At 31.6% G+C, this 18,602-nt stretch overlaps 1 protein-coding gene and 1 long non-coding RNA gene across 6 annotated transcripts in view; one reads left to right on the forward strand and one right to left on the reverse strand.

The window, feature by feature from the left end:
• Positions 1–18,602, forward strand: part of LOC139426493 (uncharacterized) — a 93,478-nt gene that overhangs the window by 41,607 nt on the left and 33,269 nt on the right. The gene's annotated exons all lie outside the window — the stretch shown is intronic.
• Positions 1–18,602, reverse strand: part of LOC107453131 (alpha-tocopherol transfer protein-like) — a 67,041-nt gene that overhangs the window by 29,375 nt on the left and 19,064 nt on the right. The window contains exon 1 of one of the 5 annotated variants that reach the window (XM_016069827.3): positions 15,188–15,359. The exons of 2 other annotated variants lie outside the window; for them this stretch is intronic. Coding sequence is in view for 1 of the 3 variants with exons in the window: in XM_016069826.3 (XP_015925312.1) it covers positions 232–240 (9 nt within the window). In the remaining 2 variants the exon portion in view is untranslated. Of the gene's footprint in view, positions 1–231; positions 378–15,056; positions 15,360–18,602 lie in introns of those variants that run through there. 2 more of the 5 variants (XM_016069828.3, XM_016069826.3) reach the window with 2 other exon arrangements.

Raw genomic sequence — 18,602 nt, forward strand, 5'->3', positions numbered from 1 at the left:
TGATGTATATATATAAAGCAAATTCTAAAAATTCATTATTTTATTTTGATAAAATATGTTTACCAATAAATCATACAAGCAATTAAGCTTTACGTCTCGTTTATTGTTTATAAGCTTTAAAGGTAGTCATTAATAATCAAAAGAAATTTTTAAAACGGTGTTTTTAAAATATTAAAAGGAATTATATATGCAAATCTGCAAATTAGAACATTTTGTGATTGTTATAAATACCTGCATCATGAAGTTTTCCGTAGGTGCCAAACCGAAGAAAGAGCGATTTTAAGGAAACAAATTCTCACAGCAGGAAAAGTTATTATAACCTTACCGACGACGAGGATGATAGTTTTGAATACTTGGTAATTAGCCTCCCTTTAAAAAGACACTATGAACTTTAAGTCTTATTTTACACCTACTGCAATTCATCACATAATATCTCCTTTTTTACTTTCTGTCATATGAAATTACTAAAACTGATTTAGCAAGAGCTCGTCTGTCTCTAAATTAATTAAAAATACAGAAATTAATTTTCGTAAATGTCAACTTATGCGCTTAAATTTTTTTTTTCTATTTGGAGTGATAAAGAATTTTATGATTTTCAATTTTATTTTTGATTTAAAAAAATTTGATTTACAATGATAGTGGCCAACAATGCGTGCTATTAATTGAAATAACCACATTTACAGGGGTTGGGTTCAAACATTGAAAAACTTTTGTACTCTATCTATGGAAATATTTTTTCTTTTAGCTGCATAGGCTTTAGCTGTTGGAGTTAAGCTGTTTTTCCTAGAGACCGTCTGATTTAACCATTGTTTGGTTGTATGCCATGTATCATTCTCGAAAATTCATAGATGTACTACTTTTTTTTATAAATTATTCTTTTCTATAAAAAATCAAACATTACCTGCTTTAACCCACAAACCGAGAACATATGTTCCGATTGGGTTCACTTGTTAACTCTATGGGAAATTTAGAAATGCTAGAATTTCAGTCATAATTAGCAGGCATTTTTATTTCGTATGACAATTTAAGAAAATTATGCATAAATTTACTAGTAAAGTTGTTGTTGTTGTCATCGGTCATTAGGGCTAGAGGTGCTGCGTTTCTTGTTTTCTAGTGGGGCCATCTATGGACAAGAATTCGACATCTGCCACACCCATACGTTACACCCATTCATGGGGCAGATTCATTCTTACATACGTTCATTCATCCACAAATCGTAATTTCGACCTTAACCAGAGAACGATCAATCTTCAATTCAGCACAACCAGAGGTATAATTTGTTTCGGGAACGCGGAGGACTTTGTGACCAGTTGAGTCTTCGGCCGGCTGGATTCGAACTCCAGTTCTCACGAACGTTAGTCCCGCGCCGTACCAACCAGACTATCTCGACCCCACTTGTAGAGTAGCTAAGGGCATACTCAAAGGCGGAGGAGGGAAAAGAGAAGGACAATTGTCCCGGGTCCTAACTGAAGGCCCAAACGAAATTGATAGCTAAAAACATCTAGATATATATCACTTTTGCTATCACTTCAAAAAAAAAATTCCTGACCATGGGAGCCCTGTCAGAATACCTTATAAAGTAAATTGATGATTTGTTAATTTAATTATACTGCACTGCAAAAAACAAATTAAACCAAAATCTTAATTTCTCTTGGATCAAAAACAAAACCTTACGTTTATCCTTTGCATAGGTTCTTAATGAATGCTCTAAATATTTTATGAATACGAAAGATATATAAACAAGCCACATTTAGCCTCCAGTGAGGTAACATTTCAAAATTATCTTGTACAACATATAGATTTTAATAGTAACCAAGCTGGATTCACAGCAAAACCGTATTTAAAAATTCTAATTCTTCAACCCCTCCTCCAATCCAAACATCTTAATTAGTTTTAAATAATATGTTAACCAAACTTTTTCACCGCCTAGCTGTTGTCCACGGCTTGGCCATCACCTTCTACATCAAAAAGCTTCCACGCAGTTTCTTATAGGTAGACTGCGCAGACTATTTAAGAAGCGAACCGGTTGCGCGCATGAACCCAATTTCTGTACAAAAGTCCTAGTCCTAGTGTTTAGATTTTACTGGGCACCTGGGCCGCGAAGCGGCCCCTATCCCATTCATCTGGAATTTTTGAACAGTTTTGGTTGAGCAATGAGGTAAGCAGGCAATGGAGTTGCTTTTATGAATGTTTCAAGCTCTTTGCTTGAATAACTAAAAAGGAATCAAAAATAAATTGAGCAGCTTGCTCTAAACTGTGTTTGTTTGATTTTGGAGTTGTTCAGAATTGTATCAGCATGAGTAAACGTTATTTTCAGAAAGGTTGATGAAATTATTTGTTTTGATAGTTATGATATGAGGCGTCGGAGGTGAAATGTGCAGCTATTGGTCTGTAGTTTTTATCTTTGATATAATTTTCAAATTTAAAGATTTCATTAAAATTTGCTGTTTTACATTCTATGGCTTTATCGAAAAAATCTGCGTTTAGCTTGTATATATGCTGTGATAGAGTTGGTATTTTGAGGTCTGCATGTATATTGGTATTCCGGATGAACCATCTTGCACAGGTTATTTTTCTAAGGATCTTGTTTTGGCATTGGTTTAATTTCTTCAGTAGATGTTGAGGTATCGTTGTCCAGGCAGGTGAGGCATAGGTAAGTATTGGGCGGATCATTGCTGTATATAGTAGCTTCTTTAGTTTAAGTGACATATTCTGATTATATATTAATGGTTGTATGGCTATTATTGCTGCATTTGCTTTATCTATTGTGCTTTTGATGTGATCATTCCAGGTGAGTTTGCTATTGATTATAAGGCCAAGATAATTTGCTTTTTTAACTATTGGTATTGGTATGTTGAACATTTTTGGTTGAAGTTGTGGAAGTATTTTAATTCTTCTTTTTTGTATAATTAATATTTGTGATTTTCCAGCATTTACTGCAGTTTTCCATTTTAAGCACCAGTCTTCTATTTCGTCTATATGGTCTTGTAGTTTTTGAAGAGCATGATTTGGGTTTCTGGATTTAATAATAATACCGGTATCGTCTGCGTAATAGGCTGTTATGCTGTTATAATCGGCTTTGTTTATAGGAAAATCATAAGTGTATAATATGTATAATATCGGTCCCAGAATGCTGCCCTGTGGTACTCCGGCTGTGATGTTTCTCTTTGTGGATTTTTTGTTTTTGATGGTGATTTGAAATGTTCTATTAGAAAGATAGCAGGATAGGAGTTTGATTATGCCGGGTGGAAAATTCAGCTGTATGAGTTTATATATTGTACCAGTGTGCCATACTTTATCAAATGCTTTGGATATGTCGATCATCAGGAAGGCTATTGTTTCTTTATTTATGATTGCTCTGCCAGTATAGTCTATTATTCGGAGTAACTGTTTGGTGGTATCTAGTTTTTGTCGGAATCCATACTGTTCGTCGGGGAGGGCTGTAAGAAGTGGTTTTATTCTATTGTAGATGATTTTTTCGTATATTTTTCCAAGTATGTTAAGTAGACTGATTGGGCGATAACTCTCAGGGCAGCTTGGGTTCTTATTTTTCTTGAGAAATAGAATGACTGATGCGTTTTTCCAGATTTGTGGGTAGTAATTATGAGCAAGGCAGACATTAAAAATATGCGTGATTTTGCAGATGTAGTTGTTTGGTAATAGTTTTATCATCTTATTCTTTATCCCGTCCTCACCTGGAGCTTTATTGTTTTTCAGTTTTTGTATGATGCAGCTAACTTCTTGATTATTGGTTGAATTTATTGTTTCTGGGATGAGGTGTTCAGTTTGAAAATTATTAACTTCTTCTGTGATGATATTGTGATGATTTTGGTCAGAGTTGATATTTGGTGAAAATTGATTTTGAAGTGAATCTGCGAATATTTCGATTTTTTCTGATATTGTGTAAGCTGCGCCTGTTGGTCCATTTATTGGTCTGTCTATTTGAGGAGTTGTTTTCAGTTTCTTGGCCATTTTCCATATAGAGTTGTTGGTAGTGCAGAGGGAGGCGATTTTTGCCTGCCACAGTTGTTTTTTATATTTTTTACTGTGTTTTTTAATCTGGTTATTGAGTTGTTTTATTGCGTCCAGGTGTGCTGGGTCGTAAGTTCTTTGGTACCATTTCCTGTGCGAGTTCCTTAATCTTATTATATTCTTTATTTCAGGTGGTAATCTGTAATGATGGGCAATATACTTGGTTTCTGTGGAAGCGTTTTTAAAAGCATCTGTTATTTCATTCTGGATTTGCTGTATATAGTTTTCTATTGCAGTTTCGTTTTCCAAGGATGGTAGGTCTGTTCCATTGATTGTAAGAGTATTTTGAAAATGGTTCCAGTCTGTTTTATAATTTGGTTTCTCAGATTGTTCTATGGTTTCCCCAACGAGCAGTTGAACTAGCAGATGATCTGATGACAAATGGTTATGAGCGCAGGCGAGCATAGGAACATGCATGTTTGTTATTGCGAAGTCTAGTATGTCCGGACTATGGTTAATCCGATTTGGAATGTAAGTTGGAGTTGTTGGTGCAAATACTGTTAATTGATATTTGCTAATAAGATCTTTCAATTTTGAACCACTGTGATTGAAGTTGTTGCAGCCCCATACTGGATGTTTGGAATTAAAGTCACCTGCAACTATTGTATCTAGGGTGGCTGGAAATAGGAGGTCCATATCATTATCTGATAATTTATTTTTTGGAGAATTATAAATTCCTGTGATTTTGATGTTCTTGTTTCTGTAGCTTAATAAAATAGAAATTTGCTCATATCCATTATCATCTTTTGAGTTAGATTCTGTTGTTAATAAGTTGGTTTTTGCTAGAAGTGCTACGCCGCCCCCTCTGTACCTTCTATCACATCTGTAGATTGTATAGTTGGCTATTTTAAGATTTTGGGTTGCATTTAGATGAGTTTCTGTTATTATGAATATATCAGGATTGTGTTCTATTATAAAGTTTTTTAGTTCATGCTGTTTTTCGATTATACCATTAGCGTTCCAAAAATAAATATTGATGGTTGTTGTACTAAAGTGACTGAGAGAATATTATCATATGTATTTGAGAATTGAATCTGTAGTGGTAGACAAGTAAATAAGACAAACCAATCATATTCATAAATTAAACAAATTTTTAGACATAGATTTGCTACCACTTTCTTATTTTTACTAGATTTTCTATTAAAGGGCTCATTCGTAAACTGGTTTACCTTCATAGTGGTCTAATCGGACTACCTATAACAAAAACCGTGTGGAGGCTTTCAGTTGTGGGAGGCGTTGGCTGGGCCCACTCGAAAGCATTTGTATTTGAAATTTAACTATTTTCAAGAGATGTTGCCAAAGTTATTTATGTATTGAATTTTAGTAATCATGTTCAACAGTCACTAAATCACACAATGTTCTTGGACATTTTAGCATAGTAGACAGCAGAAATATTAAAATTATTCCCATCGTCAAATAAGATAGAATGCTCATCCCAATACCCCATTACGTGCTGTACTACATCCTCACGCACTTCACATGCCATAACTTGAGTATCATATAATATATAAATGCTATTGCTCTAACTCCGTCACTAATAACTAGTATGACAGTATGTGGCACCATATCTTTATGTTTAAAATTTCTATAGGCATTTATGAAAGGATCAAAAATAAATTTAAATAATTATTTCGTACGTAAGTTTTTATTCCGGTAAAAATACAAAATTATTCTTAATAAATACTTAATGTATAACTAACTATTCAACGCTACATAAATTATTCCTTCTAGTGAGACTGATGTTTTCTTACACTTTTTAATTGTCAATTAAATGGCATGAAAAATCCCAAGTATCACCATCAAAACAATCACAGCACCCAGCTACTTACTGTCTGCTTATTAGAAATAAATTTCGCTGAAGAAATCATAAGGCTGCTTATCTATTACTGCAATTACAAATCTTTTTTACGAGCTTTTTTGGTAGCCTAACTACAATTTTAGTTAACTCAATTTATTGAATTTTAGGAGACTCCAACTATTTTAGGTTGTTGCGAATTATTTTTTTTAAATTATTTTTTAAGTTGCTGCAAATTTTTTTTTTAATTATTTTTTAAGTTGCTGCGAATTATTTTAACTACCATTAGTACAAGTAAACTAATTTTATATAAAAGAGCAATCTATCGAAAAGAAATTGAGTATAAACTGTGACAATTGAAAAAAATTAAAAAATAATGTTAACTACAATTGCATTTCAATTAGTCTTTTAATATATATATATATATATATACTGAAGAGTCATTACATTATGGCCACCCTGCTAATAACATGTAGGACCACCTTTAGCCCTCAAAACTGCTAGCACCCGCCGTGGCATTGATTCCACAAGGTGCTGATAGGTAGTCTGAGGTATCTGGTACCAAGTGCTCACCAACTGGTCCTGCAATTCCCTCACATTGCGAGGGGGTAGCGTGGCAACACGAATTTGGTTTTCCAAGTAGGACCACAAATGCTCTTTTGTATTATGATCAGGTGAATTTTGGGGGCCAAGACATGATTTGAAAGTCACTGGAATGTTCCTCGAACCAATTCATGACGATTCGACCCTTATGACATGGCGCATTATCCTGTTGGTAAACACCATCCCCCGCAGGAAAAACTGTTGCCATGAATGGGTGAACTATGTTCAAGTAGCTACGAACGTCAGGGATTGTTCTATGCGGATTATGGATCCTAATGTGCCCCATGAAAACATTGTTCCTGGGCGAGAAACCATTGTTATAGATGGAGGGTGATCANACAATATTACCGTGATTACAGAGCACGGAAGCGAGAGGAACAGGAAAAAGAGTCGTTGAATAGAACTAGTGATCCTTCAACGACTGCTGATTCATATATATATATATATAATTTCTCAGTGGTTGCTGCAATATTATAGGTTTTTGACGTATTAAATTTAAAGTTTCAAAAATATTTTAAACCTACCGCGACAAATGAATAATTAAAAAATACGAAAACATATGATCTATTTGTTGACATATTTAGCTCTTAAATATTTAAGTAGTTTAATTTTTTGGAAAATATTTTCAACTTTAAATGTTGTTTTATTACCACTTTGTAAAATCTTTTTTAGCGACGGCACAGGATGGCAGATATATATATTTGAAAGTTACATTTTTAGAAGTATCTCTAGTCCTTTTAAATCTAATTTGTTACAATATAGATACATTACCTTGCTACCAGTAGGAAAACTACTTTCTGAAACTACGGAGAATCCGTAGTAGATGAAGTCTTTGGATTTTGAGTGTGTGTAATCGCACTTAAAAACTTCTCTGCACATTTAACAGATTTTATATATATGTTTAAGTTGTTTGTATCTAATAGTGAAAGAAATTAATTTCATTTATTAATCAATAATTTAATTTATTAAAAGAATTGTAAAATGTTAAATCTAAAATTAAATAACCCTCTAAATATTCAAATAAAAGTGTTCCGTTAAATTACCGCATATTAGACAGTCAGACGATATAATTTTTTGTAATCTTTTATAAAATGTAAAATCTACTTGTAATCATTGCAAAATTTAGATTTTACGGAACTTTTGTAAAACAACAAACAAAATTATCAATAAGTTAGCTTTGATGGTTACGCATTTAGGTACTATTTTCTAAAACAATGGTGGAAACAGCTGTGTGAAAACTAAGGAAGACAAAAAAAAAAATCTACTTATTATCTCGATCTCATTACTGTGTAAACATATAGATAAGTTCATTGTTTCGAATAGTATATATAGACATGAAAATTTATTAAAATTTTGATAGTAAATAATTTTGATGTTGATTGTATGGTGTTCCTTTTTTATTATTTTAGTGTTTAACTGTTAAGAAAATGTTTTTCAATTTACAAAATACTTTTCTTTCTTTTATTGAAGTTTAGTTCAATGCTGCTAACTTCTATTAAAAACAAAACGTTAGTAGTAGAAACAATTCTTTGATGCTCTGATTTTAAAGAGAGAATGAATTTCCTGTAAATACCACTATTTATACAATATTTATCAGCTTATATATATAACTGACTACTATAAAAACTTTCTTGGGATATGGGTCTTCTGCGCGGACTAGGTGCCCAGCTTTTGTTAAATAAAGTAAAATTAATCTGAGTTGTTCCCTTTAATGCTTCAAAATTGTAATGAAATTATATTTATAATATAGTATTTTTACAAAAATTTGACTTAAAACGATTGTGACCACCATTGCGAGAAAGTTAAGGAATCAAATATATAAATACAAGTATTGTTTTTGATGCAGAGCCCTAACTGCACTACCGGCTGCTGCGAGTTATTCTTTTCTTTTTAAGTGACTGTGAATTTTTGTAGAACTTATTGAAACATACAGAGCTTATATTTAAAATAAATGGAACCTTAGCATTTGCTAACCTGCCAACTTTTACGCATTTGGAGTAAAATTTTATTTCTATATTTAAAGTGGTAGTAAAATGTATGCTTTCTGTAGAGGCAGTTGGTTGCGACAGCTGAGATAGCATGAAAAGCCGAGGTAGAAGGATCGAGTATTGGATCGAAGACCGAAGGTAGGAGGACGAACCGGAATAGTTCCTGCGCGGATGAATACTCCATTAAATTCATTTTTTTCCTCGTGGTGAAACTTTTAAATTTTATAACCGACGTTGAACAGCAGACTCAATTCTGAATTTACAACTATCAGTGTTCAACTTCGTATCCTTGAAATTTCGAACCCTACCCAGAAGACAAGACAACTCCTGCATCAAGCATCGGGATTAACTATCCTTGGTAGTGGACTTTTTTGATGGAAATACCCCTCATTTTCGTTGCATGAAAAAGAAAAACCTTCCATGGTTAGACCGACTGAAAAGCGATTCTAACCCATGATGCGCCTACCACTGAGGATATTTTACATCAGTGCTGTGGCCGGTACGAGCCGCAAGCAGAATTCATTTCAACCAGTTACCGCTGGAATTCGAACCTACACCTCATTGCTCCATCCCCAGAGCCACTGAGGCTCTTTGAAATTCATAGCAAAATTGCATTTTATATATATATATATACACGAAGGTATATATATATATATACCTTCAACTATATAAAATGCAAAAAGCGTAGTCTGGCGCTTTTTACATATGTTTAAATGATTTATATGGCGATTTAAATTATAATTTATTCACTGACAGAAATATTTTCATAAGCTTCCAAAATTCTGTAAAAATTTCAAAGCCTGTGCAAGAAAAAGCTTTTTGAATATAAAATTAAACCTTCGTCCTAACATGTAGATTAGTTCTATTTAAACCTTTAAGAATCGTTAAATTATAAGAACAGATTATGCTTTTATTTTGTTAATCCTTGAATAATTAACAAGATTGTATTGCAAGTTCATTAGTGAAAATGTTCAATAATTTTATTCAGAGTTATGGACATAAAGTTAGCAACAGGATAATATTTAAATTCAAGTTGAGGAATCAAAAAGGAATTACGTATAGTATAAATAAACTGTTACTAATACTTTATTTATTTACTTTACGACAAGTGTAGTTGAATTTAATGAACTTTGACTTCCTGTTGACACAATATTGCACGTGATGCAGATGACGGTGCTAATATGAAAGAGGGGGTAAAAACGTGGCGAAACGTTTTCTTTCTTCATAAGGCACGTGATAGATTTTAAGTATTCGTTCTACGAAAAATAAAAGCAAAGGCGAAACTTGGTAATTTTTATCAGCACTTCTCAACAACGAAATTTCAAAGTGAAGGATTAACATGAAATGCATTTGAAATGTAGGACAAATTTTATGAACTCAAAAGAAGAGCAATTGTCCCAAATACTTTTGTTTTAAATGAAAAAAAAAAACTACACTTGAAGAGAAAACAAAACTTGACTGACTACTACTACTTGATAATTACTACAACTACTACTGCTTGACAATTACTACTAATACTTGACAGTTACTACTACTTGACAATTACTACTGCTTCTAATTTGCAATTACTGCTACTGCTAATTTGCAATTACTGCTACTACTAATTTACATTTACTTGTACTTAACAGTTACTACTATTATTACTTGAATAAAACAATATTTACTGAACCATGCATTTTGGAAACCATGCAGAAGTATTTTTCAATAATATTAATAATTATTAGTTAATAATGTTTAACGATAAGTTTATATCATATAACAGTGCAATTGTTAACAAGCGCAATTGTTAACAGAGCAATTGTTAGCCAATAACAGTTCAATTGTTAACAGTGCAATTGTTAACAAATAGCACTGTTATATCATATAACAGTGGTATTTGTTAACAAATTGAAGACAGTTTTTATCTCGTTTCAGCCTTTTATATTTTAAAAAATTTCGATACAAATGTTAAGATTTATTTCTAGAAACATCTAATTTTGTCTTTATTTTGCTATGTAATTCTCTTTTTTTTTATTAAGTTTGGCATCACATTGTTCATAAGCTTATAAAATGAAGATCACGAGAGAAATAAATTTTTCTACGACAGTGGATGAACAGTCATTATTTAAGCAAAAAAGTAGGAAAAATTGCAGTAAAACCGCATCCAATTTCAAATTAGAAATTAGCATCCAAATTAGAATTTCGAAAAAAAAATCTCAAATTAAGTTCACAAATAAAGATCGTAGTGGATGAACCATGTAAGTGACATTTTCTGGGATATTTAGTAATCTGAGAAAAAAAAACATAAAATGGTCGCATCAATATGGATATGTTTAATGTAACAAAATTGTTTTTGCTTACACTTTCATTTTAACTTAACTAATCCACATTTGTTTTGAGTATGCTTGCAAATAGTTTGGATGTGACTGTTTTTCATCTTACCCTGAATATAGCCAATCGGAAAATGTCATTTATCTGGTTCATCAACTCAGCTCTTCAAATAAAAATGGCTTTTTAGTTAGTCCATTTCAAATCTGTAGTGCCCCTTTCTAGACTGCAAAGTGGCCCACAGGGTATTTTTTACAGAAGATTTAACAGTTAGTTATTCTCGAACTAATTAACGAATATGGAGTTTTTTTTTCATCAAAATGTATATTAAGCTAAACAATGAAAACAGCAGCGACGTTTACAATTTTTTAGGGAAAATAGTTATGAATATATGCAGATTTTTCTATACAATGTTTATAAAAAAATTAGAATCTTAATAGTAAGAGCAATTTTAGAATAATCTTTTAAGTTATCTGCTCTGAAATAGGTTTTTACGGACAACCGAAAAGAATATGTACAGGAAAAACTGTTTATTATGATAATTTTCGACTATCAACTAGACTCGAACAAAATCATTATGTCAAATCGTACTGATTATAATCCTTATTTTGAAAGGATAAACTTCTAAAAACCTATTTTACTTAATTTCATAACATAAAGCTACCGGAAAGGGCAACAAATAATAAAAATTTAAAAAAAGGATGAATTGTTTTAGCTTAATTTATTGTATTTGTATACAGGAGTGGAAAAAATAATGGAAACACTTCAACACTAATACACCTTTCATATTTCTCAAGAAATACTCAAAGAATCATTTCATAACTTCAGAAGTGTTACGATCATGAGATTTCTCATCTCTTATCAATGAAGTTTAAATCTTTTAGTCATTTGAGGGACCGACAATAAATTACAAACGGAAAATAGTGTTAATGAACACCCTATGCCGGAAAATGTAGCAATTGTTTTGGTTATTATGTGTAATGATAGCACAAAATTTCGTGAGCCGAGCTTAAACATTTATGGAGATAGGAACATTTGTATAAAAACCTAATTTTTTTGTCTCACGCTTTTTTTGCTATAACTTTAAAAATATTCAATAAAATTGAACAAAATCCTTAGAGCAATTTAAAATTAGTTACAAATTATTGCTTTAAAATTTGAGAAAATTCATTCAAAATTGCGCAAGATATGAGTGATTAAAGTAGTTCTTTAATACTGCGAATGCGGGGGGAAAATGTGAAGTTTTTTTTCTTCTTAATTTTGTAGAAAATCGTATTTGGGATCTAATAAGAAAAAGTATGACTTTTGAAGTTATAAATTGATTCTGCAAGTATTTATTGAGAAATATGAAAAAATGCATTAGCATAGAAGTTTTCCATTATCTTGTCCACCCCCTGATTGTCTTTCAGCTTTGTGTGTAATTTCGCAGTGTTGAGTAATACTGATTTATTGATTATTTACTTTTTTTCGCACTTTACAGAGAACAGATATTCAACTAGCAATCAAAATTAAATTAACTTATAATTTTTGAAACATTGATTTTTCCTAACTTTTACACTGCGCAAATATTAATCAATTTTTTTTTTAATGAAAAGTGGAAAATTAACTAAAGTAAACACTTTTTAAAACTTATCAGTTTTGTATACAAATCCTGATTAGTGACTGGTTATTACATTATCACAGAAATTATAATTTCTCCACAATCAATACCATAATAATGCTTAAAAGAAAAATCAAAACTGAATATTAAATTATATAATAAACAAATTCATTTATAGCATATTTTCTATGTGAATAAAAATAGTCTAACGTGGTAATTAAAAGCAAATAAAGAATTCACCTTTCCCAATAAACACCTGGTTTTTATTTGTTTATTTATTTATTTTGTTACTTATCACCTAAGTGTTTTGGCATACAATCCTTACGATCTGCCAAAAGTTGCGGCGAAACATTACTTTAAATCAGGCCATTGCCTTGACATAGCACTAGTTTCATATCTAATCAATGGAATATTTTGATGAGTCCTCGCCAATCAGTCGAAGTTGGAGAAGGCTATTTTACTCGATGAAAGAAAACGCATCACAAAACTAAGTGAAAACATAAACAATCGGTTTAAAAAACTGAGTTCAATACCGTTTGCAATTAGATTTGCTTGACTTGGTCAAGGTCAGGGTCAACTTTTACTCTCTCTCGTAAAATCTCAACTAAGAATCACAGTAACAAGATTGGTGAAACAGAAATAAAAAAAAGAGATACATGCAGCACTACATCCGGTCATTCAAATATTCACGTATAAGTACTTTTTTAAGACATGCGACACGAAAACTATTTCCCGAATTACTGCATCATATAAAGCTCCACTAACCGCATTTTCAAAAAAAAAAAAACATTTTTACTCCTATCTCAAATTTCACAATAATGTAAAGAAGTACATGATACAAAAACAAAAAAAAGTTGTAATACAGTGTGCAATAATAATAATGTAGAGATGCCGAATACTCCGTTTTCGGCAAAAGTTTTAATCATTGGTAGTAATCAAAAAAAGTTTTAATCATTGGTTGTCAACAATAAAAGTTTTAATCATTGGTAGCCATCAATAAAAGTTTTAATCATTGGTAGTCATAAATAAAAGTTTTAATCATTGGTAGTAATCAATAAAAGTTTTAATCATTGTTAGTCATCAATAAAAGTTTTAATCATTGGTAGTAATCAATAAAAGTTTTAATTATTGGTAGTTATCAATATATTGCTAGTGAATTAAACAGTTGTAGCTTATTTACGTCGCACTAGAGCTTCACAATGGGCTATTGGTGAAGGTCTGGGAAACATCCCTGAGGATGATCCGAAGACATACCTTCACAATTTTGATCCTCTGAGGAGGGGGTAGCATCCCCGCTTCGGTAGACGGACGACCACGAATTAAATAGTAAAAGTTGTGGAATAAGTATGATTGCGCTTACTCCTTAGAAGAGCCACAAGACAAATGAAGTGAAGTTGCATTTCATTTGATACTTAAAATTTTTGATTTGTTGCGGTGTAAAAATTACTCAAACTGAAAAATACTAAACTAAAAATAACTTAAATTTCGTTACCAGTTGAAAACATGTTTTTACAAAGCGGGACAAGTTGGTATCTCTGATAACAATAATAAATAAATAAATAAACGGACCACCCTTTCTAATTTTTAATCGAATATTCACACTAGGGCTCAATCTTAGTGGTACGGGTGACCTCAAATATGCTAATGAATTAGTACAGACGATATTTTAAGTTACGAAATCAGACAAAAAAAATCGTATTTTCTCCGAATAAGTATAACTTTTTTTTCAATTGATAAGGATTTCTTACCCCCGAATTGTACGGGGTAGCCGCAATCTGGGAAATATGGTCGCCAAAGTTTGATCAGGTCAGCGATCCTATGTTTGAACCCCTTAGTATTATTACTTTTTGTGTATTTTGCCATATCTCGAGAATTTTTTAAGCGAACTGAAAAATTTTTGCACTTAATTATAAAATTTCTTCATCCAAAGATAATTCATTGCAAAAAATAAACTTTAGTAAGGAATTATTATTTTTATTATTTTATTTGATAATAGTCGAAAAAATTTTTAACTGTAAGGTATGCAAAGTTTTACATCATTTTGCAATTTTAAATGGAAAAATACAAAATTTGAGTGAAAACGGTTGAATAGTTTCTGAGAAATTAAATTTTAAATGTAAGACTTTTTTAAATTTGCGACTTGTCCTCTGAAAGTATTCAACCGACTTCTCACAAATTATTCAAATCGTTTATTTAAAAATAATTCCATTAAACAAATAACTTTTTGTAAATATGTATTTTTTATTATATTATTTAATAATATTTTCAAAAAATTTTGAATAGTTAGATACACAATTTTTGAATAGAATTAAAGAATATAATTTTACATGGTAAAATACAAAATTTGTGCGAAATCGGTCGAATTGTTACTTAAGAAATCGAATTTTTAAGAAGTCGTTTTTTAATTTTTATTCATTGATTAAATTAGTATAGCTGTAAAATATTCTAAAATACATTTTATGACCTAAATTACTAGTTCATCTAATAATTTAGTAATAACTAAGGAAAAAAGAAAGAAATATCTGAAAAGTGGCTAGAAAATTTCATTAGCTTAAAGTATTCAACAAGAGGTATGTTAATTTAAATCTGGAAATTTTAAAGTAACTTCTTATAAGAAAATTAGTTGGTGGCAAAATGATGTTACTTTTATTATTGATTTTCCGTTGTATATTGATTTAATAATGTATTAAAAATATTGATATCGGCACTTATACAATACACTATAGCATACCTGACGTCTTTCGCTCTTACTAAGAAATATTTATTCTTAGTTGTAGTGAACTGAGAATGGAAAAATCAGTTGCTCAAAATCACTTTGAAATTTTGCCAGAACTTAAATTCACCGTAAAATATTTTCCTTACCTGTTAAAAAAGCTGAAGACCCGATAAAACATTACATCTGTTATCGTAAAAAAAAGTTAAGGAAGAATTTAGATAACTTATTTTCAGATACACACTGAGATATTTTGAGCAAATTTTTATCTCTGCTACAGATTTCTAAAAACTGAACTTTCAATTCAAAAGGGCAATAACTGATGTGAATCAAGTGTTCCCATTTTGAATCTTTGCGCAGTTCGAAACAATAGTGCTTTCACCTGTGGTTATCAGATGAAGTCATCAAAGAAACTGAGCCGATATTTTTTTCATTATTCATCCAAGATAACCATTTCTTTAATATTTAATATGAAGCCGTGATGGCTCAGGGGATATAAGCGTGTGCCTTCCAATGAGGTGAACCAGGTTCGAATCCCAGCGATGGCTGCGATACCAATTCCGCACCCGGCTTACACTGACCACAGTGCTGACGTACAGTATCCTCAGAGTCCCCTTGCCGTCAGGCTAACCGTGGGAGATTTTCGTGATTTTTCTATCCATGTAACGCACATACTCATACTCATATGTGATGGTTATCTTAGCATCAGCCCCGCTAGGGGCTCTAACTAATTCATCTGAATGGAAATAAATAATAAATCGCCGAAGCGCAACTGAAAGGTGAAAGTTGGGGTTCAGTATCTTATACTGAGAGAAAATTAAAATGAAGTAGTGAGATTGAACAAACAAGTTTAAGAGAGAGAAGAGGTTTTGTGGCAGACTGCCTCGCCTCCCTTCGAGGTATTATGTAATGCACAGGGCTGAAAGCATGTATATATACCAAGACGGAAAAAAGCAAAAACTGGAGCGTAAAACATTTCATTCTAGTATTTTTTTTTCGAAAAAACTGAAATTCTGTAACTGTCAAGATTTTTTTATTACAGCATATATATTAAACTGCGTCCCCCCCCCCCAGGAAGAAAAGATATTATTAAACAGCTTAAAAAAAAAATAGATTTACTCCTCCCGGAAACTAGTTAAAACTAAAATGGCTTTATACCAGTTTTATCTCCTTCCCGTCTCGCTTTCACCCATGGTAACGCAAATGCGAGTTAGGTCTATCAAAAAGTTCTCCACGAAAGGCAAAATTTCTTCCAATACTTAATCCAGGAGTTCCCTTGTCTTCTGGGTAGAGTTCAAAGCTATGGAGGTGAACATTAGTAGTCATAAACCCAAAAAAATTGGGTCTGCTGTTCAACGACGGTTGTAAAGTGAAAAATAAAATGTTTAATATGAAATTTTTTTTTTATTTAATTGTGATGAATAGGGAGAGGACAGGACGAGAAATGAATCAAAGGTCAATTAATGGTAGTCCGAATAAAATATTCACCGTTTGTTCACATCTAAGGATTAAGATATTACTTGTAATTACTTTACACTTCTAATATTTGTGTCGAAATGTAAAATCGTTATACTGTTGCAAGTTAAAACAAAAAACCATTATCCCTATAAAGAGAATCTGTTTGCATCATAGTGCAGGCCAAATAGATGCCAAAGCTGTTAACGCGAACGTATATCAATATCGCCATCTCTTGAAACGATGTTACACAGCCTTTTTTCTTGTTTTCTTAATCATAATAGTAACAGTCATTTACTAATAATCAATTAACAAGTAATAAGAACTTTTAAAAAATGATATCTGAAAATCGTAACAAATATACGTATTTCTGTTCGTATTTTAACACGTTCACGCCGGGGTGACCCACCGGTGGGTCACGCTAGATTGTCTCATCTTGGCGGAGCACCGGTGTAAAAACAGGTAACAAATAAATTTAATTTTTTAGTTTTCTCCGGGAATAATAAAAATTCATAACTACCAATTGTTTTTAACGGATCCAATTTTTATATTGAATTGCTTCTACGCCGTGATAAATTTGCTTACAGTGAATTGCTATTGTTGAGAATAGATTAACTCCTCCCGAATATTATCTAATATTGAAATAGTTCTTCTACCAGTATTTTCTCCTTTCCCGTACCAGTATTTTCGCTTTTCCCAGCGTGAACGTGTTAAAAAAAAAAGATAAAAGAATAATAAATATTGCTTCTTGTAGACGATTTTCTTCTACAACAAAACAAAAGAAAAAATTCTTTATCTCGCATTTGATTTGTTAAGAGCATATCAACATAAGACGTGCCATTTTCAATGGTCCAATCAAATCCCATGATTTTGCAATGTCATATAATTGTTTCTTTTTCATGAACGAATGATCCTTATTTATCGAAATATGTCGCCAAGTCTAGTATTCTAGTAAGACTACGAAACTATAACCTTTTCTTTCAATAACTCTATAATATATAAAATAAAAGATAGCTCGAATTAAATTTCTGTTCGACGAGTTTAACTTTTAAAAATTATTAGTTTGTAAAGTGTTTTGAAAGCATATTTGTATATTTTGATAACGAAATAAAAAGAAACTATATGCAGTTACGGATGTTTACTTAAATCCTATACCGCAATGGTCTTTTCTTAACTTGCAACGGAGTTAGTTTCAGTGCGCAGCTGTTATACTTCGTAATGTTTCATACCCAAGCACCTTTAAAATATTTTTCGTATTTATGTTCCTCATAATTTCCTAGCATTTTGTAATTAGAATATTTACACTTAAAAGCATTTTAAGCCTTTAAATTAAAACAGTATTTTAATAATTACCTTTTAAGAGTCTCAACATCTTGGCAAAATAATATAACTTATCAAAATATGAAAGGAATACAAATTCTTTAACACGTTCACGCCGGGGTGACCCACCCATGGGTCACGCTAGATTGTCTCATCTTGACAGCGCAACGGAGTAAAAACTGGTAACAATAAATTTCATTTTTCAGTTTTTTTCCGGGAATAATAAAAATCCATAACTACCAATTGCTTTTAACGGATACAATTTTTATATTGAATTGCTTCTTCGCCGTGAAAAATTTCCTTACAGTGAATTGTTATTGTTGAGAATAGATTAACTCCTCCCGAATATTATCTAATATTGAAATAGCTCTTCTACCAGTATTTTCTCTTTTCCCGTACCAGTATTTTCACTTTTCCTCGGCGTGAACGTGTTAAGTTATATTTTATGTAATAGGCGGATTTCTAAGAGTTGTCTTAGCAACCTCCATGAAGTAAAAACAATCAAAAAAGTATCTTTCTCTGCATTCTATTATAGTGCATATATAAAACAAACACGGAATTTTTTATAAAACATTCAAGCATGATCATCCAATTTTTTTCATAGAGAGACTGAATTAAAATATATGATTGCTACAATTCTATGAATTTTGCATATAAATCACGCAACAATCGAATATTTTTTTTCTATTTGCTAAATATCTACAGAATGATTCATTGCTTAAATTTATGGAGGTTTGCAAAAATTTTCTTTATTTGTCTGGAATGTTAAGAAGAATGTTTTTGAAATTT

The sequence above is a fragment of the Parasteatoda tepidariorum genome, chromosome 9 (genome assembly GCF_043381705.1).
Source record: "Parasteatoda tepidariorum isolate YZ-2023 chromosome 9, CAS_Ptep_4.0, whole genome shotgun sequence".
NCBI classification, from domain to species: Eukaryota; Metazoa; Arthropoda; class Arachnida; order Araneae; family Theridiidae; genus Parasteatoda; species Parasteatoda tepidariorum.